General features: G+C 42.3%; 1 protein-coding gene across 8 annotated transcripts in view; it reads left to right on the forward strand.

Moving 5' to 3' along the window:
* The first annotated feature begins 364 nt into the window (after window positions 1–364).
* ATXN2 (ataxin 2) overlaps window positions 365–22,722 on the forward strand; it is a 54,255-nt gene continuing 31,897 nt past the window's right edge. For 5 of the 8 annotated variants that reach the window (XM_068163387.1, XM_068163389.1, XM_068163391.1 and 2 more), the window contains exons 1-7: window positions 367–636; window positions 7,601–7,637; window positions 9,270–9,329; window positions 10,079–10,150; window positions 10,408–10,558; window positions 19,023–19,147; window positions 20,390–20,481. In XM_068163387.1, coding sequence (XP_068019488.1) covers window positions 503–636; window positions 7,601–7,637; window positions 9,270–9,329; window positions 10,079–10,150; window positions 10,408–10,558; window positions 19,023–19,147; window positions 20,390–20,481 — 671 coding nt within the window. In that variant the 5' untranslated portion in view covers window positions 367–502. Of the gene's footprint in view, window positions 637–7,600; window positions 7,638–9,269; window positions 9,330–10,078; window positions 10,151–10,407; window positions 10,559–19,022; window positions 19,148–20,389; window positions 20,482–22,722 lie in introns of all 8 variants that reach the window. The other 3 variants (XM_068163386.1, XM_068163388.1, XM_068163390.1) reach the window with 2 other exon arrangements.

Below are 22,722 nucleotides of genomic sequence, written 5' to 3' on the forward strand. Positions count from 1 at the left end.
CGGGGGCCTCACGGCCCCACCGGGGCCGGGCCAGGGCTGCAGCGGGAGCTACCGCCGTCCCGCGCCGCCGCCTCACGTGTCCCCCTCCCCTCCCCGCCTCCCGCCTCCGCCCCTTCACCCGCCACAGCACAGCCGCGGAGCCTTCCGACTTCCCGTAAAGAGTCCGCGCCTGCCGCCCGCTCCGGAATCACCGCCTCGCCGCTCCCCGCCCTGTCACCACCCCGTTACCACCGCCGAGGTGCTCGAGAAGCGAGAGGGGTGAACGCCGCATCCCTCCGCTCCTTCCTTCCCCTCACCCGCCGGTTCGGTCCGGCCTTCTCCCCCCCCACCCCCCCTCCGCGGATCCTTCCGCGCCGCGCTCCGCTCCCTCCGCCCCGCTCGCACTGTTTGGGAGCAACCGGCCGAGCCAGCGGCGCCCCGGCCCCGCCAGCGCAGCGAGGCCTCCTGCGGACCGGCCCTCGCCCAGCCCCGGCGCGCACCCCCGGCCCTCTCCCTGTTCGTCATGTCCCTCAAGCAAACGGCGGCGGCGGCGGCTCAGGCCGCCGGCAACAACCGCAAACCCCCCGGCAGCAGCAGCGGCGGCGGCGGCCCTGGCCTCCCGTCAGCCGCAGGCGGCGGGAGGCAGAACATGGGCAGGTGGGTGCGCGGTGGCGGCGGCAGGCCCGACCTGAGTGCCTGGCCCTGCCGCGGAGAGCCCGGCGCGGGTGCCGCTCCCCCTCCCCCCGCAGCTCTCCCCCCCCCTCCCTCCCCCCCCTCTCCCCGCACCGGCCTCCATGGGCGGCGGCGGCGGCAGCGCGGCCGGGAGGGGGAGCGGGGCCTGCTGCATGGCGGGGGACATGGCCCGGCCCGGCGCGGGGGGCTCCGCCCGGCGGGGCGGGAGCCGGCATGGCGGGCGGGCGGGGCGGACGCAGGCCCGCCGAGGGGGCCCTGCCGGTTCCGCAGTGCCGTCGGGGCGAGGCCGCCACGCCGGGCCGCGGCCGGTGCCCTTCAGGCGGCGAGGGACGGTGGAGGGCAAGGCGGGACCTCCTTTTTTTTTCCTTTTTTTTTTTTTTTTCCGCGGCGGGGCGGTGGGACGAAAACCCTCGCGGCCTGGCGGGGCCTGCGGCGGGGGCGAGGGGCGCCGCTTCCCCCGGGCCAACGTGACCCGCCTGCTGAGGAGGAGGAGGAGGAGGAGGCGATGGCGGGGAGAGGAGGCGGGGGGCGGCGGGGGCGAGGCGCCGTAGCCGGCGGCCGCACGTGCGCGGGGGGACGGCGGCGGGAAGGTGCCGGCCGCGATGGCGGCGGCCTGGGGGCCGGGGGGCGGCGGGGTGGTCCCAGGCGGTCGGGGGGTGGGTGGGAGGGTGAGCAGCGGGTCCTGCCTTGTGGCAGCCGACGCAGGCCTGTGGAGGAGCCCCTCCTAGCTCACAGGGGTTCATTTTATTTCATCTTAACACATACAAAATTATTTATTTAAATCGCAATAAAATTCTCGCGGGAAGGCAGGCCGCGGGAGCGCTCCTCGGCCTCGCCGCCGGTGGATGGGGGTTCCAAGCACGGCTTTGCATTTTCCCATATTTAGGGGGTGGGGAATCGGGTCAATTTTTTTCCCACCCTTTCTTTTTTTCCCCTTTATTTTTATTTTTTTCCCCCTCCTTAGCAGGCTCAGATTCCCCTCCCCACATCTTCCACGCTGCGGAGGCCCTGCTGTCTCATACAGCCTCTGGAAGATTGGTCCTGCTTCTGCTCCCGGAGCATTTGCTGTAAAAATTAACACATATTTGAGGGAGAGAAAGGGGCTGAAAAAAAAATGAACTTTATAGTGTTGTGAATTTTTCCAGTGCTCTGGGGGTCATAACAAACAATCAGAGCAGGACGGTAACAGTTTTGAAGGTCATGGTCACTCAGAGCCGTTTCATTTCAAGTTTTATTCATCTTGCTCTTTTCACTCGACTTTTATTCTCCCTCGGTTTTGCATCTTGGCCATAAAACAGAATTTACAGTGGTCCCATTGTTGGCCATCGCTGGAAAGAGGGTTTTGCTGTGATACCAGTCTGTGAAACTGGAAGTGGGAATGCTTTGGTAGGGTTGCAAAGGACAAAATAAATACTAACAATAATACCTCAGCACCTCACTGCCATGATTTAATGGTTTTTACATATGGCTGTTTACACTGAACATGATGTTTACTGTGCTTTGCTAAACAGTTATTCCTGCCAACACACAGTGGCACTGTAGAGGTTAACGTGAAGGGCAACAAAACCTACAGCTTTATTTTTCCTTCATTCACTGTGATGGTGACACTTGCCTCTGTAGATTAGGGGGCATGCAAGCCTCGATTTCCCTCCCAAATATTAAGATTCAAGCCACTGAATTTCTTTTATCAGTGTTGCCTTTTCAGTTTTGTTGGATAAATTCCACTTCAGAATTCCTTAGGGAGTTGTAGTGGGGCTGCTAAACAACTGACATGTTCCTTCAGAGTTGTTCACACTTTTTTCTTATTAATCAATTTTTCAAGTTAATTCTGAGCAGAGTGTAAAAAATCACAGTTCCCAGGGCTGGTGGAGCCTTGTGGAATGCTTTCAGAGAACTTCCTGTGCTGTCCTAAAGAAAACTCCTGTCTTTAGGGGACTGCAGATTTAAACCTAAGTGGCTTTTCTGCTGGAAAAATCAAATGTCTTTTCTTTTTTAGCTTCTCTGCATCATGATTTCAATACTATTTAATAGAAATTTAAATATTTGAAGGATCATATTTAATAGAAACATAAACATCTCCAGTTTATTCCAGGCTTTCTTCTTAGCAGCTCGTTTCCTTGCAGTGCTGCCCTTCTTATCTTGAAATGGAAAAGAATGTTACTTCCCATGGCTACATTGCTTTTAAATGCTTAGGTTTGGGTAGAAAGCTTGTTGAGAGTTAACTGTCCTGGACCTAATTTTCTCTGTGTTTATTACTGTAAGACTTAATTGGGCTAAGGACTTAGTCCTTCTGCCTCTGACAGTGGGTAGAGAGTCAGCTTTGCTCTCTATATTTATTTCCATGGTTTCATGATGATTGGTATATGTATTCTGTATCAGAAAAGGTTGAATTTTGTGTGGTCATTACAGTATTCTACAATGTTAATTTCTTTTGCATAAAGGGGAAAAAAACACAAATCAAGGTATCTCAAAGGTATATCAGAACAAACAAGTATTAATAGTTTTTGTTGGTTGGTTTTCATTGTTTTGTTTTTTTTTAAATAAAGGCAGTAAGTGCCTCTGTTTAATATCAGTTGCATGTGGAACATGGCAGATGGGAAATGGGACTGGAGGGGGGATGCCAAGAGCAGGTTGAATTGTAATGGGAGAAAATGTAGATCTTGCACACAAATCTGCTCTTCTGGGTTAGTCAAACCATTATCTAATACCCATTTTTGGTGTTCTGGTTCAGTTTTACCCTTACACAAGCCCTGGAAGGCTGGTGGCACTGTGATTGAAAGTTGCATCTGCCCCAGCATTCCTTCAGCACTGCATCCTTTTTGTTACCCATTTTCATCCCTAGTTATTTTGTCTGAAGGCTAAACACCTCGTTTTGGGTGGTTACGTCTCTAGTTACATTTGTGGCATAAGGTCTTTCTCCTATTTATTTGGCAACTTTCTTGCTTAGCTAGACTTGGAAGTTCTTTAAGAATACTCTTAAGTTACTGGGTTTTCTAAATGGTTTTGCCCACTGAAAAGGTGAAACTGGAATGAGCCCATCTTATGTAACTTGATTTTGAGACTTAATGCTTCTTGCATCCTCTTACTTTCCTTTTTCCTTGACATCTTTTGTTATTAGCCTATCTAAAGGCTTAATTGAAGGGCATATGAGAGGTATCCACTATGTTCATACAGAAGTAATGGGGAATGTTGAGTGCTGAGGCTGTTGAGGTGACTGTTCTAGAGGTTCATTCGTGTTCATTCAGAGTTTTTCTGGTTGGTTCTCACATCTTTGTGTGCATTGGTTTTAATGCAGCTTTGCTAAACTGCTGAGCACAATGAATGGATGACCTGCAGGTCTCTTTCCTTATCACTGTTAGTACACTTTGGTGTGATATTGTGTACCTGATTTTTGAGCAACTTTTCATTTAACAACTGGTTCATGATAATGTACAGGAAGAAGGTTCTTAAGTCACTAAGTCCATCAACAGGTTACAGATGTGCACTAGGTCAAACTTGAGTCAGGTTCCTTACATACTCAGATGCTTCAGAAGGTTTCATCTTTTAAGAAGATAGAAGTTGATACTATTAATGTGAATATTGTGGAAAACTACAGAAAACAACACTGCAGGACTTCTGCTATTTCAATTTGTCAGCTTTGACTCTTGTCTGCTATAGACAGATGCTGCATTTAAATAAAAAATTGTACTTCTGATTCCTCCTTTAGCAGAAAGTTTTACCAGCTCTCTGCAAGTTGTTCAGAGTATCCTGCAGATCTATTTTCAAAGCTGTAGTAATGTCAGCCAGTGCTCCAGAAACATCCATTCACTCTAACTTCCACAGTCTTTGTAGTTGCACTTCTGCTCTAGACATGAAATCCAGTATGGTTGTGTTTGTGGCTTAGTCTCAAAGTGAAGGTGCTGCTGGAGAGAAAACCCAAGACTTTGTTTCACATCCTGGCAAGACTCATGGTCCTTGCATTTATTTTCACATAACTGGAAAAATACAAATGCATGACCTTGCTTTGCTTATACAAATGCTCTACTTGGCATTTAAACATTAGGGTGGGAGATGAGGGATGCTGAGGAATAGGAGAGTAAATGCCCATGAAAAGTGGAAGAAAAATGCAGGTTCCTGAATGGTTGTGGTGCAGCATTTGGGATCAAGCACTTATGGAGACTTTGACTCTTGAGGTGTAACCTCTGGCCTGAAGTGAGCTGGCTACTAAGTTTAATTATCTGGTTGTTACTTTGTCTGATGCAGCATTTTCCTGACTTTTTGTGACTTGGCTACCTCAAAGGGGTTTACAAGTTGGGTTTGCCAAGCTGCTGTGCCCATGCTTACCTTTAACCACATTCCTGCAACACAAAATGTACTTCATTCTCCATACTTACTGTAATCAGGATGTGGTTTAGATAGCTGCTACTGACCCCTTCTAGTTTCTTCCACCTCCATATTTGTTTTTAGTGCTACCCCAGTGTTTTAAAAGACCACCTACTTACTGCTTTTGTTTTCTGCTTTAAAAAAAAAAATCTAATTATTTTGTTTTTTTAATATGATTCATCAAAGATGTCTCAAAGGATAGTTTGAACTGGAGTCTTCAATTGTTGGAATATAAACCTCAAGCTGATGGCCTTGGGTTTAGCAGAAGACACAGTTTTGATTGAATTGTGTAGCGTTGGCAGAGTTGGTCTCTTTTTCATCTTGGTGAATGTTTTTTCTTTCTTGTAATGGTTTGTGTTAAGCAGTTGTTACTGGAAAACAAGAGGTCAGGACTGTAAAGAGGCCTGAATAGCTTAGAGGATATCTGCAACTGGCTTAATTCATGGTCTGGTTAGAAAAGTTAGAACCTCTTGCCAGCGTGGATGTGTGCAGTCAGATTGTTTCTTAAAGAAACGTGGGTAAGTGCAGTAATTTTGGAAATGTGGCAAGAGATGGAGAATCTAGAACAATCTAGATGGGTTGCTGATTGAAGGGAATATTCCAGACTTTCTGACCAGTTTAGCAACCCAGTTATTTATGTTCTCTGAGTACTTGTTACTAAAATCACAGGATCGTTTTGGTTGGAAGAGACCCTTCAGATCACCAAGTCCAATCATTAGCATAACACTGCCAGGTCACCACTAAACTGGAAGAAATAAAAGGGAGTGCTTTCTGTTTCAGAGACACAAAACTCTCTCACTTTTGATATTTTATAGCTGATGTAGAAACAGTTATCTTCTAAAATCTTTGAGACCAGCTGAGGGAACAGCTTGACTCTGGTTGTGTTCTTTGAAAGACCATGTTGTTGACACTTTTGATTTGTAATAGAAGGAAAAGTCAGAACTGGAGTGTACCTCTCTTTTATTTGAGTGTTTCACATCTGGTGTGATGACTTCATAAAGAAGAGAATCATTCAACTGAATATTATATTCCAGGCTCAGGAAGGGCTCACTTCAGCCTTGTGCTGTAGGTGGCCATTTGCTAAGTGGCAGGCTTGGTAAATGGTGAGACTCACTTGTCTCCAAAGCAAGCCTGAAGTCATGAAGCTGCCTTCTGGAAAGTTATGGTTGATAGGTAATTAATAAAGGTTATTTGCATTAGGGTTTATTTGTGAGATTATTACTCTGCAAGTATTCTGAAAATATCAGCAAGACACCCAAAATCTGCAGTTGATGCCAGTCAGCAAAGTCATCAGTGTGCCTGATGCTGTGAGACTGTTTCTGTTTCAGAAGCTTTTCTTAAACAAGTCAGGTGATAGTTTAGTGGGTTTCCATTTTTTCCTCATTAAGGCCTTTCATGGTTCTCTGATGAACTTGCTTATTTCTGCAGAATTTATTTCTGTTCATTAGAAGTCCATTTGATTTCTTGACTAACATTTGAGCCCTATTTATAAGGGCATGTTTTGAGAGCAAGGTCGTATTCAACCACAGCTTAGTGTTTTCAAAAGCAATTAAATGGAGTTGACATTCAGCTGGGTTTAGATTTCACTGTTGTTTGGATGTTTGGAAACACAGATGTGATTCTTTGGGTCTCTTTAATTAAATGGTTGTGCATGTTTAAGGTGGATCTATTTTAAAAAGGGATTTTTTTTTTAAAGTAGAAGACTTCATTTGCCTCACATTAATGTGGATTCCTGAAATCATGATACAAATGTGAATCACTGCAAGAGTATTTGGAATTAGGACTTGGTGCAAGGAATTGACTCTGAAATAAGACACAGCACTAAAGAATTGTAGATGTTGGACTTGCTAGCTGCAAGGGTGTTGATGGGACTCAAATATCTGAGGTGAAGGGCACAGACTGTTGTTACATCTTGTTTTGTGAGATAGTAAGAGCATGCAGATTAACATAAAATATTTTTAAGTGTCCTGAATGCCGGATATGCATTAAAAGTAGTCTGTGAGTGAGGGCTGACATTAGTTTGACTCTCCATAGTTGTGATAGTAATAAGCAAACTGTGAGGAGGTCTCTGCAGTCAGGGCTCCTCTAACTTGCAGCGTGGGTCAGTTATTTGGGTGGCCCTTACTCAGATGGACAGCAGAGGTGTGTTGAGCCTCTGATCTTACAGAAGGGACCTTGTGCTATGTAGGGATTGGGCCTCAAAGGGAGTTTATGGGTTTGTGTGCCAATAAGTTTCAGAATTTGCTTTAGTTACAGGATTCTGCTTAAGAAATAATTTATTTTTAATGTATTTTGCAAGGACACTGGCTTAGTATTTTCTTTGGTTTATTCTTTACTGTAGGTAAACCTCTTGCCTCCTAACCAATGCTAGTTGCTTGTAGGCCAGTAATTTGGTGGATAAATGCCATGGGCCCTGTAGCTGTCAAGTTCGTCTCTGGGGCAATGCTGGTTTTCTCTGATCCTATTCTTACCACTAAATTAAGATGGGTTTTGAATTCTTACTTGTTAAGAAGTGAACCAGTTTTGGCAGTTTTTAATCATATCTCATGTATATGTTTAATTTCAGAGGTCGCAGCAGTGGCAAAGGACCGCCTCAGCCTACGGTAAGTATTTCCCCTCCCCTCCCCCCCGCACTGTACCACTTTTAAGATAGGAGGAAAACAATTCCTGTACAGCAAACCCAAGTATCAATAATAGAATAGTAGATACTGGAATGTTCTCTCAATTCTTTCCTTTGGATACCATAGTGAATACTTCAGATTGAGATATGCTTCTCTAAAAATGTAGCATCTTGCATCATTGAAGTGGCTTAGGAGGGTGAAGGAGGGAGGCTTACTTAAACTTTTAACTACACTGATGTAAATATTCTGCATTTTCTTGCAATTATAGTTGTAGATACAGATAACATTTAACTTAAGGCAACATTTTTGAATTAATTCCTCTCCAAAGACTCCAACATTGGCTTCTCCTTCAAACAGATGACAGTAAGGCAGCATTTAGTTAAACAAAAATAACAATTTTGTTTAGCTTTACTATAAACCAGATAACCCAGTGTTATCAGCAATCTCAATGCATAGCTTTAGTTACTGTTGGAGCTGTATATTGTTGAAGTATAGGTGTGGCTTGACTTGTTTTATCAAAGCTGAAGATGTAGATCTCAATTTAAAGAGTGGATCTTTGAACTGCACTAATCAAATATTTGCTAATTTGTTACTGGCTTGTTTTTCAAGGGTAATTTTGAGGAAGGAAGGTTTGAAAGGACTACAGTTTACTTACATAAATGTTTATTGAAGATAACAAGACACTTTAGTAAAAACAAAGCAGCTTTGAGGAAGAGTGGTGAAAAAAGTCATGTGCAAACACTAAACATCATGAAAGAGTTCATCTTTATGTCATCCATACTGAGCGTTGAGCATAGGAGCATCACGAATCCTGTCTCTTCATCCCAGGAAGGTGTGGACCAGGAGGAAGTGGATGGAGTAGCTGACACTTTAAAAGATAACTTGTCAGTTAAAAAGCTCAAAGTATGGGGGGGGTCCTTGTGTGTTTCAGCATCTCGTTTTGCATTGTGAAGCTGACAAGGAGCAATACCAGATGTCACAAAACCCAGACATCCTTGGCACTTCATGGATGCTGATCTGTCATCTAGCAACCTGGGTGATCCTTGGTCAGCTATCCCAGTGTAGGGTCTCAAATCCTGACCCTGCAGTGAATTACTCTGTTTTTTTGTTCTGGGTTTTGTAGCTTTTTCATGCTCCATAAGTTGATGAACTTAGCTTCTGTTAATGCGTGTAATCAGGTCTGATAGGTGAAAGGATGTTATTCAACAGACCCTGGAAGTACTTTTGTGCTTCTACAGCTGTTGAAGCAGCTTATCCTGTTGATGGCCATAAAACCAGAGGGGAGTGGTAGCAGGACTTCTTCAGTTGGGAGTCTGCATATGAGCTTCACCCAACCAGCAGGAGAATTCCCTTAGTGAATGACATTAGGGGCACTCGGTAACATTTATCTTGTTTGGAAGGATGCTCAGACCTTTCACAATCAGAAAAAGGGCGAATGGTGCTCTGGAAATCTCATGTGACTTAAGTTCTATGTATGACATCTAAGGTTTTGGACCAATGGTTATAGGAACTGGTGTGCACTGGTGAAAGCCTGCATTATTTTGGGCACACTGGCTTTTTGAATAGTTAGATACTTCTCCTATGTTGCTGACAACATCCTCTTTAATTTTTCAGATTTCTTTTGATGGCATCTATGCGAACATGAGAATGGTTCACATCCTTACATCAGTTGTTGTAAGTCTTCCTATTTGGAAGGGATGATTAAACACTTTCTGTAGTGACTCAGAATTGTTAACCACTCCATTAATTGCAATAGAATGGACTGAATATTGAACTTCATCAGTAGGAGTGTTTGGCCAAGATGGAACTTTAAAGAACCATTGTGAGAGTCTATATTTTTAGCTTGGAAAGCTTAAGATTTGTAGGGGGTAAAGCAAATTTCTTAAGTGCACTGATCCTACCTTGAATTTTCTGTCTTTAGAGAGGTTTTGGATAAATAAAATGAGTCTGTGTACAGGGAATGGAAGCTTTTCTCCCTAGATTTTAAAGCAAGTCCTGACATCTCATAATGAAGACACTGTCCCACGTCTACTAGAGTCCAGGATAAGCTTTCAGCTTTATTTGTACCTGCACAAGTGCAGATTTTGATTTTGCCCAAAAACTTGGTTTTGTGCAGAACTGGTCAAGTCTTGAGAGTACCAAATACCTTTCTGTGAGTACCTTTCAATCCCCTCACAACAAATATGTTGGTACTCATCCAGCTGTTTGCATCTGCAGCACACAGTGGTGTATTTATAAAAGCAGAAATGTTGAATGAGGAGATTTGAGTAAAAACTGAGCTGTATTTTTTATGTCTTATGCTTATATGAAAAATATGCCTAAGAAAACCACTCAAATGTCACAGCTTCACAGTTCTCAGTCATTTGTCAGTCCTGGTAGAAAGCTGCATTTTCTTTTTCTTCTTCTTTTTTTTTGCATTCTAGGGATCCAAATGTGAAGTACAGGTGAAAAATGGTGGTATATATGAAGGAGTTTTTAAAACCTACAGTCCTAAGGTAATTGTTTCCATTTTGTCTCTTCCTTTATTTAAAAGGTCCTAGTGCTTTGGTAGTAGGATCAATGTTAATCACCGATTAAAATGTGAATATTTATGATGAGTGGTGTAACTGTTCACGTCTAGCTCTGCAGAAGCAGATTACTGTAAATGAGCAGACTAACATTGTAAATACCTGGGGTTTTTTGCAAGTAGATGGAAGTCATGGAGTGGCTTCTTGTGCATTAAGCTAGTGTATTCTTTTTATGTCTCTAATAGTGTGATTTAGTGCTTGATGCTGCTCATCGGAAAACTGCGGAATCCAGTTTGGGGCCAAAACGTGAAGACATTCTAGAGAGTATCTTGTTCAAGTCTTCAGACTTTGTTATGGTGCATTTTAAGGATATGGATACCAATTATGCCAGAAGAGGTATATTTGTTTTTAAAGTTGTCCCTGTCTTTTGTTTTTAAAGTTGTCCCTGTCTTGAGTCAGAGTTTTGCCCAAGTCGATGCTTTAAGATCCAAACACTGAAGTTCACGTTTAGACTCTTAATGAATGCAAACCACTCAGATACCTCTTTAAAGTCAATGGAAAGAACAGATGCTCAGCACCTCCTGGAATGATGAGTTTATCAAAAATGTTAAAAAAAGAGAAATAAAATAGACTGGAGAACCTTTGTGAACCATTGTGAGGGTGCACTTGAAGCAGTTTTAGGTATCTGGAAAGTGGTGTTAGAAAACATTTTGCAGATGTAGTGGGAGGCTGGGTGGGTTTTCTGTAAATGTCTTTCTAAATTAGTCTGTTAAATGTTATATGAGACTCCATGAATATACAAATTCTTTATAAAGAGGATTATTGTTCAGAGTTGGCGTATATATAAGGTCTATATTTAGTTAAGTCATTTTTGTTTCTATCATGCATTCATATAAATAGGCTAAAAATACTACTGCAAATGGAGCTCAAAATTCTTAGAAAATTCACTATTTGTGCTCTTAATTTCTGCTTCACTGCTTGTAGCTCTGTAGACGAGGCTCTCCAAAATACAGCACCTAGTGAAGGGTGCAGGCAAGTGATCATAAAATCTTTAAGATGTCTCTGAAAGTGTCAGATTAAATGATTTTTATGGGCAGTCTTCATATTTTAAATGTCTGACCTTCAAGACCTTAATTATTTTTCTGGAACCTAAGAGGCTCTACAGACAGCTCCATTTCCTGTACAGATACTTTGGGGGGCAAGCAAATCTGAAGGGTTTTAATGCCTGTGTTCTTGACTTGCTGAGCTAAAGAGTGAAAGAAATAACAGCTTTCTGAGCTGTGGAGGGAAGTTGCATATATGTACATTGTCAAGTTGATCCACAGCTGTCCCTGGGAGCTAAGTGATTGCTGTGACACACATGCTTTAGTCCCATCTAGCAGGGACTTGGAGATGCGTAGGGACTGGTGGACATTTAATGAGCTCTTTCTCTTTTCACCTTGTGTTTGTACGTGCATATGTTCTTGCCTGATTAAAGCTGAAGAATGAGAGGCTTGTTGTTTCAAGGAATTTGCTTTTCCCAGAAGATGATGCATAATGTCAGAGTAAATGCAGCATTGAAATGCAGATAAGTTCCAGGTTCTGGATGGGACTTGGAATTTAAATTGCAGGAGAGCTGTTATTATAATAAGTCTGCTATGAGCATCACTTTAATCTAAGTGCAAACTGGGCTCTCCATTGCCCATTCTCTGTAGATTTGGAGTTGAGGGAATGAAGAATACAACTTCTAGGAATAAGTACTCAGTGAAAGTTTTGTAGAAGAAAACAGCTGTTTCAGGCTGAACGGTTGCTCAGTTCGCTTTGAGTAGAATGACTTTGAATCTAAATCTCTTAAGTAGCTGGAGAGGAGAGTTGAAACAAAGCTGTAGAGACTTGGAGCAAGATAAACTGGAAGGCTGCAAAACTTGATAACTTAGAGGGGGTAAATTCATCTGCTTTCCATTTTGTCTCAAAAGTGTGCTATCTTGAAATGACACTTGAACATGTAAGGCACTCTCTGGTCACACCTGCAAATTAGAGCAATGAAGGGCTCTCTTCTTGTTGGGAAATACAAGTAAGCAAGGATTCAAAAGAATGGGAGTGTATGAACATGTTTGCTGGCATGGAACTGCTGGCCTTGGTTTTTTTCTTACAAATAAACCCAAATCTTCATGGCCCCATGTCAGATAAGCCTGTGTGTTTCACAGTAAGACTGAATTAGGTGAGGAGGTGTGGCTCCTTGCTGCTTTTGTGTTGGGAATACCTTCTGTCTAGTGCCCAGAGAAGTTTTGACAGTGTTGCCCTTAGCCCAGGAGCAAATATCTTTTAATTGCCTAGTCCTCAGTGTTTTTTTGGCTTTCACAGGCAAGTTAGTAGATAATTTGGACATATTTGGTTGGAAAGGCAGCTCGCTCTCACTTCTTTAAAGATGTAGTTAAACAAAAGGGCACTTCACAAGCACTCTGTTGCCATAGAAGAGGCTTACCTAGAGCAGGGTTGTTTGAGGTCTGTGTATGTAGTTTCTCTTACTCCTTAGGAGATTACTAGGCTTCTGAGGAGGCTTTAAAGTAAACTTGTTTTCTGCAAAAGATATTGTTGGGCATTTTAGTGCATCCTGGTTTACTAAAGGTATCTGCAGTTCTGTGGTTGTTGCTCTGGCATTTGCTTCTCTGCTGAGCTGGAGGAGTGCGAACAAATGGTGCTCCTGACTATGGGTCTTGAAATTCTGCCTTACCCTCAGACTTGAACAGCAGAGATGTTAGCTGCATTGTCTGACCGAGTTGGAAGAGACTGTTAAGAGTACTGGAAAAAAGCAGCAGCTGGTGGGGAAAAAGGAAATGAGATGGATTCCCCTTTCAGAAGAGTGGCAAATAGACTTGTGTCTGAAGGAACCGTCTGAAATAAGTCTGCCAGGCACCTTTCATTGCTATCATACTTGTGCAGCTTTGGAGCAGTGAGCTGATAAGCCATCCTGCAGTGACATCACTAGTGTGAGAGCAGGGGGAGGCTTGGGGTGGGTGAAACCACCCTGTTTGGAAGTGGCGGTCTTAGATTTGTTTGTGCCAAGCATGACACTGCACCTTTGTACTCACCAGTGGAGAAAGTGTGGTGCATGCCCAGATTGTAGAAATTGGAAGGGTTGAGAGAAAAAATGATAGGTGTGTGTAGGTAGGGAGGTTCTAACAGTTCATGTTTGAAAAATCAATCTGTCTCTGCTTCCTGGGCCTTCATTGCAGCTCTGTCAGTCTGCACAGGCCTTTGTGCTCTGTAGGCTCCTGTTAGGCTCCAGCAAGAATAGAAAGGAGTCACCCGAGGGTCTCTCGCTGGAATTAGGGTTTTCTGCACTACAGTCAGGCTGATGAATGAAACATGCATTGGAAAACTGAGGTGAAATTGCATTATATCCAGCAGCCTCCTTTCAGCCTATTCTGCCTGCATTTAAAGAGGGCCAGACACTGTCTGCTGCATGCGGCAGCACAGATCGACTGCTAAATCCCCTCTGATGTGCAAGATGAAATCCTTGGCTGTCTGTTAGCATGAAGCATCTTTCTGCTTCACCTTCTGAGGCAAAGGTGAAATACCAGGATCTCCTAGTTGCAAACTTGCTTGGGCTGCATGATTGAGATAGGGGATGTAGTTCTGTGCTCTACAGAGCAAGCTCCTTGCGGTGTTTCCTGTAATACTGAATGTGATCAGTGCTGGTTTGCATGATTCACATCTGAGTGAGGCTTCAGAACTGCCTTCTTGGCTTCTCTTTAAGGACAAGACAATTCAACACCATAACTGCTGTTAAAGTAAAAGGCCTTCTACAATGTTTTTATTGTTCTTTTGGCGCCATTACTGCACTCTGAGAAAAATACCACAAATCCAGTGAAAAAAGGCAGAAGAGAATTGGCTATTTCAGTTTTTTCCTTGAATTAGCACTGCAAGTGGCATCCTTCCAGAGAAAGTGCTGCAAGGGGAATAGCAGTAGGCATATTATGAACAAAAGAAGGAAATGTTGGCTCTGCAAAGCTGGTGGTAACTGGTTTTAATGTTTCAAATCAGTAGTGAGTAGTTACAAAACAAATGAGAGTTTACTGTTGAAATCTTTAAGATGAAACCTCAGTTTACTTTGGGCTGTGCTAAACTTGCTCAAAGCTTGCAGCACGATCACCTTGGCACACCATGCCAGTTGGTTTAATAGCATTTGAGCTGCTGAGCTGCACTTAATTACATATTTGTGTTCTTCTCCATTAGTAGCTCAAAATATGTTTGCATAACCAAACGTGTTAAACACCAAAATTAATTAAACCCGGACTCTTAATTGCTCTATTCTGGCAGTTTTTACTTGAGCTCATTTAAAAGCACGTACTTGAAGAATTTGTCCAAGCTGAGTTGTTCTCAGTCTGAAGAGCGGCCTGAAGAGGGGATCTTCTCAATGCTGATCAATATCTAAAGGGCAGGGGGCAAGAGGACAAGGCCAGACTCTTTACAGTGGTGCCCAGTGACAGGACAATGGGAACAAACCAGAATCCAGGAGATTCCACCTGAACAGAAGGAGAAACTTCTTTGGTGTGAAGGTGCTGGAGCCCTGGAGCAGACTGCCCAGAGAGCTTGTGGAGTCTCCTGTGGCGAGATTCCAAACTCACATGGCCCAATTTGTGATCCTGGGCAAGCTGCTCTGGGTAACCCTGCTTGAGCAGGGGCGTTGGACCGGGCGAGTGCGTCCCTTCCAATGCCCACCATGCAGGGGTTCTGTAATATTTAATTTGCCTTTACCTAACAGGAGTTTCTGTTAACTTAGAATTGTCCTTGGGATTTTTTTTCTTCCAGTTTTCAGGCTTTAAAACAAGTGGCAAAGCCTTTGATACCAAACTCCTTTGCTTGGGAGATGTCACATTAAGCAGGTACAGAGGCATGTGGGGCTAATTGAGTGTTAGAACTCAAGCTCTTTGTCTGATTGGTTTTCATTTGATCTTTAACTTGGGTTTTACCATATAGACAAGGAATGTATTAAAAAATTTGGCCATGTCAAGGTGTCATGTGAATTACTCATTCAGCAGCTTAGAGAGATGAGGCCCCAGATAAGGGGAAGGCTGTGCCTGTACAGTCAGTATCTTTTTTTTGTTACTACTTGTAGCAGCAGTTCACGTTTTAGCTCCTACTTTACTAATAATCTTAAGAGCAGTATTTTTGTTTTGGAAAGAAGTGTTTGTAGAATTTGGTTGGGTCTTTTTTTTTTTACCTATGTTCTCAATTTGTGTTGCTCATTAATTTTGGTAAAACCTTGTTTGACTTGCTGCATTTTTAATCTTGATGTCCCATGTGTCTGCCTGGCTGTTTGTTCCAGGAAAATAGCGATCTGTGCCTTGAGGTACCGTTCTGCTACGTTTAAACTTTGCCTGAATGCTCGTGAGACCACACTGTCTGACTAGAAGTCTTGCCTTTGTAGCTTGAATTTCTCCTAACTCTGGATTTTCTTTGAGTTGTAGAGGTTAAACTAATGTTGCAGTCTCAACATTGAGAGTTGTGACTTTCATGCTCAAGTAGGAGAGAAATGAAGAGCAGAGGAGCTTCCTGTACCAAATAATATACTGGATTCTGCTGGGAAGCTTAGCATTGACTGTGCACATCTTGGCTCAGATCTGTAGCATTCCTTAGGTAGTGGAGTTTTTGTTTTGACTTGGGTTTGTTTTTCCCCCAGTTCATCCATATCATTAGAATTTTTAATAGCACTCTACTGAATGTTTATGTGGCTCTTTAAATAAGAAAATTAGTGGGTTGAGTTGATGAGTCTTGTTAAGCCAGTATTTTATTCACAGTATCCAAAATGGCACAGTGGGGTATGGAGTTTAAAGTCATGTAATAGACATTAGGAAACACCCTTCTAAAATACAGTATGTCTCCTCCATGAGATGCTGTCATCAGCCCTCCTAACTCATATTTATCTAATCTTACTGAAGAAGAGTCTCCTCTGCTCCCACTGAAGTAATGCAGAAGCACATCTCTTAGTTTCTTAAGTGACATAAGCAGCCTCCCAAGTACATTTGGTGTAAAATGTCCAATTTGAGAGGATCAGACTTGAGACACTGAATTAATGCCACTTAGCCCAGAGGCAGCACTGGGCTGTATGGATTGTGGCAGTGTTAGCTATGGGATGTAGAGTTGCCAAATATAAGTGCTTTACTTTGGCCTCACTGTTAAATATTCTCTTTAGTTACTACTTACCTGTGGGTTGAGGTAGCACTGTGTTGTTACTGTGTAGTTTCAGACATTTAAAGGTATCTTCTGTTATATTTCAAAAGCTGTTTGTGTGGAAGGAAACAGGGAGTCATTATTGTTCAAGTTGGTCCCCCTTAGAAATCTGAAGGTTATTTGGAAGGGGTTTTATGAAGCAAAAAGGGGAAATAAATGGGGGGCTGTTAATAGGTGGGAGCATTGCTGAGGTTTTACTATGGAAATGATCTTTATAATGTGAGATACCTATCATCAGTTTGAATGTGTGAGAAAGGGACTGAAAGAGTTTAGTTTTGCTTGAATACAGCTGTATAATGTGGAAAAATCCACCTGTGCTTACATCTGATGTCTTCCCATTTTTTTTTTCCTCTCTCCATATCTGTTGTAGTTCCTTCAGAAACAGGTAACTTTTTTGGCAGTCACTCTGTCTGTGCATCTTGCCTTTCATAATGCTTTTGTTACCATAATACATAACAGAACCTTAATTACCTTTGCTCGCACATTGATGGCGCTGTAAACCATGCATGTGTAACTTTGCAGGGTCACTTCCAATCTCTTGCAGTTAGTTGGTGACTTTTATTCTCACCCTTGACATTTACCTATATTCTGAAGAGCTGAGAAGGCAACAATTGCAGTTTTGCATCAGCACGTAGGCAGTGCAGTGACACAACAACTTACTTTGACACCAGTTCACAAGTGAGCTCAGAGTGTGACTGCTAAAGGCATCACGTTTAGTGATGAGATAAAGTCTGTTAACCTCAGCCTGTGTAGGTACTGCCACAGCTTTAGGTGCCACTGTGACATCTTGCTGGGTGAGTGGGGCAGATTTGGCAGTTTCATTGAGCCCTAACAATGGTTTTCTTCCTTAGGTGTCTGTCTTTCATCTGGCTTTCTTTTCTTACTTTACTGATTCTTTTGTATTTGAAATGAATGTTTAGCTAATAAATGTCTCTTACTTTTCATACACTTGTAACATTTTGTTCCATATCAGCTTATTAACAGTGCTTAATTGCTTACCCATAGTTCCTTTGGTCTTGATGTGAGTTGAGCAAGCATTTCAGGAGATAGTGTTGAATTAGGCAGACAGGTAACTTTTATACCAATAAACTACAAGCATGAAGTTCCATCTATACCTGAGGAGGAACTTCTTTAAGGGTGAAAGAGCGCTGGAACAGGCTGCCCAGAGAGGTGATCAAGTCTCTGGAGACATTCGTAACCCACCTGGATGAGTTCCTTTGTGACTTTCTTTAGGTGAACCTGTCTTGGCAGGGAGGTTGGACTCAATTTTCAGAGGTCCCTTCCAGCTGCTGTCGTTCTGTGATCCTGTAATGTGCAGAACTTCACTGTGAAACTGGCTAAAACAGGAATAACCACCTCTGCTGACAGCCTGCCTTTAAAAAAACATCTTCAGTGATTGTTTAAAAATTGTGACATCAGTGGCCAGCTTCACATCTTGGGAATTCTTTTCATGATGGCTTTAAAGTGCATTATTTCTTAGGAAGATTTCAGATCTTGCCAGAAGTTAATTTAAGCCACATTCTACCATAGCTGGCACTGCCTCATGGTTTGGTCTCATCTTCTCTAAAGGTCCAACATACTTGCTCCTTATTTTATCAATAGAATGATAACAGGAAATTCTAAATGGAGAGCTTAGTTATTGTAGGTTCATTTATTTATTACCTTAGAGTGAGCTTACTTTATTGTTTTAAAGTTCCTTCTGTTTAAGTATGGCAGCTCTGAGATACAGTTGCTTAACAAATAAAAGAGCTTGGCTTCCTTGATGAATGGCTTCGTACTTCATTTTTACAGCACTCTGGTATTAGTCCTCCTTTAAGTCTGTCTTGAATTAAACATGAATAATAAGAAGGAAAAGCTCATTATTTTTTTAATATATGTTTTTAAAGGTCTTTATTTTTTTTTATACATGTTTTCATAAATCTTGCAAACAACAGCAGACCCTTGCTGCTTATTTATTTTCATATGTTGTTGAGTACAAGAAGGGAGTTTCTGAGCCTCACTGTGTGACTTGGGTAAGCTGCTGCTTCAAAAAGCTCTTGGAGGAAAGATGACACCTCTGTGCACCAAGCTAATGGATAATGGAGTTACACTGCCAAGGGACTAAAAGCATGGGTGGTGTGCATGCTGGTGTGCTGAGGAGCTGTGGGAAGGCAAGGAAGTCCTGATATTTGAAGGGAAACTTTATTTACCCATTTAGGGAGTAGGACTGAGTTGCTTTCATGCTTTGTTGATATTTGCATAATCTGTTAATGGGCAATTGAGTGAGGTGTTCAAAAAGTATATTTTACAAATCCTGGGTTTTCTGGAGGAGTGGGGATCCAGGAGGAGTTGGGTTTTGTGTTGTTTCCTCCCCCTGCTCCCCAAACATACATAGAGTTTGTCTAAAACATTTTGCAATAACCAAAGGTCATTACTGTTGTTAGCTATATCAGAAGTTAGTTTGTGCTTGTATAGTTATCCTAAATTTGAAGCAGGAACCTTTCTTCAGTAGTCCTACTGAATACAGCAGCTACAGGAGAAGGTGAATGATTCAGTGTGCCTGTGATTCAGTAGCATTTGCTTGTTCCTCAGATAAACTAGTGTGTACATCTTCCTATGCTTAACCAAATTGATTTCACCCCCATCCCTCCTCACTCCCTTGTAGATGCTTTTACTGACTCAGCCATCAGTGCTAAAGTAAATGGAGAACACAAGGAGAAGGATCTTGAACCATGGGATGGAGGAGAGACCACCGCTACCGAGGAGCTTGAGGCATTAGAGACAGATGTTGTAAGTAATGCTTTTTTATCTTGGAATGTGCCATGCAATAATTACTTAATTTTAATCTTGTAATAAACTTTTGACTAAAATTGCTGGCCTCTGTTGCACAGCTCTATGTTCGGTCTCTGCTAGCAGCTGCCTCAGTGCTTTTTAACAATTTGAATAAGAATGGCAGGATTTCAGATGCCACTTTTGGCAAATATTGACAAATGGCAGCTGCTGTGGTAAGGGACACATTTGAGTCATGGGCTGGCTGAAAGAGGAGCCTTTATTAAGGACTCCACATTCAGCAATACTCTAAAGTGATTTATGTTTAATCAGAACGTTCCTGTCTGACTATCATTGCATTTAGAAGTTATGGCAAAATTGTGCTTAGCAAACATTCTCTGAGCTAAGATGAGGGAAATTGATGGAAGTCTGACCCGTGACTTAATAAGCAGAGATACAATCTCTGTAGACTATGTCTTGTTAGATGATGAGTATGATCTCAGATGATGTTTCTATATCATAGCAGTCAGGTTTTACTCAACTGGGAGTTCTCTTTAGTAAGGTATTCAGACTGCAATATGTTAGATAAAATTAACTGATTAGAAGGAAATCCAGTCATGTTACTGGGGTGCCTATTACCTCTGTCTGGGTAGAACAGTTATCCTGTCAATTTTAGTGTACATACTGTACAGCTGAGATTTATTAGAATACTTAATACAACATTCCAAACATTTCTTGTGCTTGAGTGCTGTAAGAGCAGTTTTACCAAGGGGTCTGCTGCCTTTGGGGTATGTCTTCAGACAACTGCATTGGAAAAGTTTCAGCACTTGCCACAGCCAGGGACACTTCTGATGTTCAGAAGTGTCCATTTGGAAAGGTAACTGGCCAAAAAAGGTGTGTGAGGAAAAATTTGTGATGCTGTAGCTAAATGCTGTCTTGGAATTTGGCAGATGTATGTATTTCTTGCTAGCCAGTAATCTTTAGTGCAGAGTGGGCATGGCAGTTAAAAAATCCTCATAAAACCAAAACAAAACCACTCAACAAACTAACTAAAAAAAAAAATAATTGAAAGAAAAGGTTTTGGAGGGTAAAAATCTGGGCAGCTGATGAACAAAATTGCTGAAAGGAGATTGTGGCTTTAGTAACTTTGTTGTCTGGAGAGTGAACGCAGGAAAAAAAGGCAAAAAGGTTGAATGCATCAGCCCTTAATTGTAAGGGAATGTGTTTCCAGTGTCATTTTGCAAAACAATCATTTTCTTCCAGTCTAATGGATGGGATCCCAACGACATGTTTCGTTACAATGAAGAAAATTATGGTGTAGTATCAACTTACGACAGCAGTTTATCTTCTTACACGTAAGTTCCGAAGCATTTTGTTATTTAGATTTGTGTTTAATCTTCTCCTTGCTTTGACAAGTATTCTGAAGATAATTTTACATACTTTTCTAAAGTCATGGAATCAAGTAACTGAAAAACCAATGAATGAATAGTGCTGGAGAAACCTTGCCAGTGTGCTGTGAAGAGTTAGATGTAGTAATCATTGTGTATTCCCTTAAATGGGCGCAGTTCATTCCCATTGCAACATTTGCTGAATTTAGGCGTGCAATAATGATCATTTCTTACAAAAACTTCTAGGAATAGGGTGGGAAATAACCAAATTGCTCAATTGTCTTTACAGAGCTGCTAGACCTGTAGCTTGCGTTTAACCTAGCAGAACTGTTTGACTGAATCCTCGTTTTATTGAGACGATTGAGTGTTGAAGTGTTTCTCACAACGAAGGTGGGGTGGGGGTCCTGTGCTGTGGCTGACTTGTTTAGCAGACTTGTCCTGCTCTAAACTAAAGTTTTAGTTACAATATAACAACAACTGGAATATAGGAGTAGTGTAAAACCTCTTCTGGCTGCTTTGGCAACGTGGACCTGTTCCCAGTAGTCTGCAGCTATAATGTTAACATCAACTGCAAAACAAATCCATTCCAGATGTTCAACAGCTATTGTAAAGCGTCCTTAATGTTTTCCCACTCTTTTAACCCTCAAAGTGTAAACTCCTTTTGGAAAGTCAAAGGATTGTAGTGAACATTTGCATTTTTTGTGTGTGGAATTGGAGCACTTATCTATGGGTCTCTGGTTCAACAACTTTATTTGCCACAATTTTGTTAAAATAGCCCTGTGACATGGTGATAATCAAAGTGCCTTAATCGGCTTACATTTGAATCCTGGGGAAGCTGTTCTTTCTGTACTTCACTGCTCTTAAGTACTTTTTGTACTTTTGAACTTCAGTCTTCCATCTTTCTGCTTTGTGGATATTAATGGAAACAGATTAAAAACATGAAGGTGGCTTTAAATTGCCAGAGACCACTTCCTTTGTTTCCAAGTCAAGCAACTTGCTTTGCCTATTGGTCTGCTAAACTGGGAAGCTCTTTTCCTGATTCTCCAAGTGTGGGATGAGCAGCAGAGGAGCTAAATGCTTATATGTGCAATTGTAGGATTGTAAAGGATTTGTGTGATTGTTTTCTCTTCCTAGAGCTAAGCCTTAGCAGGCTATAGTTTGTCAAACTGCACAAAGGTACAAGTTTGTGTTCTAGGAAGTGCATTAGTATGTTGATCAGCTGCTGTACATGCTTCTCTCATCACCAGGGTTCTGAACAGTGTCATCTTGCCTTTCGCTTCAGCATCTTTAATAGCCTTTTCCCTCTGAGAAGTGGTAAAATCATTCTTTTGCTTATCTAGACTGCCATCGGTGCTACTGCATATACATCCCTTCATATTTTTTCTTCAGTCACTTGAAATAAATTAGGATGTTTTGGGTGGTCTCCTTTCTTGTATGTATAATTAATACAGAGCAAGCGAGGCCCGTGACTTCAGGTTTGTATGCATTGTGTTCTTGCCTGCCTTGAGCCAAAGCTTTACGCTGAAGGGTAAGGTTTTTATTCAATAGTCTTGCAGTTAGCATTGATAACACCAGTAGATGCCTTGACTGGCCAAAAACTTGTGATGCAGTAGCTGTGTGCTGGCTTGTAATTTGGCAAAGACACTTGTTTTCCTAGCTCTGCCACCAACACTTAAGTAATCTTGCATATATTATTTCATACTTGGCTTGTATCTCCACCTACTTTCTTCATTGTTCTTTTTAATATTATTCAAACTATGTGCAGTAGTGATTATGTAACGTCCAGCATAGCATGGTCCAAGCCTCAGCTGGGTTGTTCTGTGTCTTGATGTAATTTATTCTAAAGTAAGGTTGGATAAAACAACTTAATGGCTTCAAACTGGAAGAAGCTGGATTTAGATTAGACATTAGGAAGAAATTCTTCAGCTTGAAGGTGGTGAGGCACTGGAACAGGTTGCCCAGGGAAGCTGTGGAGACTCCAAGCTTGGAGGCGTTCAGGGCCAGGTTAAATGGGGCCTTGAGCAACCTGGTCTAGTAGGATGTCTCTCTACCCATGGCAGAGGGGTTGGACCTAGATGATCTTTAAGGTCCCTTCCAACCCAAACCATTCTATGAGTCTATGAACTTTGGATGCTCAATGTTAGAATCTGAAGCAAAGCACAAGGGTGTTCCACAAAACATGATACTAAACAAAAATTAGAACAGGTA

The sequence above is a fragment of the Melanerpes formicivorus genome, unplaced genomic scaffold (assembly GCF_026170545.1).
Source record: "Melanerpes formicivorus ecotype bairdi unplaced genomic scaffold, bMelFor1.0.p_v2 SCAF_72, whole genome shotgun sequence".
Taxonomy (NCBI): domain Eukaryota; kingdom Metazoa; phylum Chordata; class Aves; order Piciformes; family Picidae; genus Melanerpes; species Melanerpes formicivorus.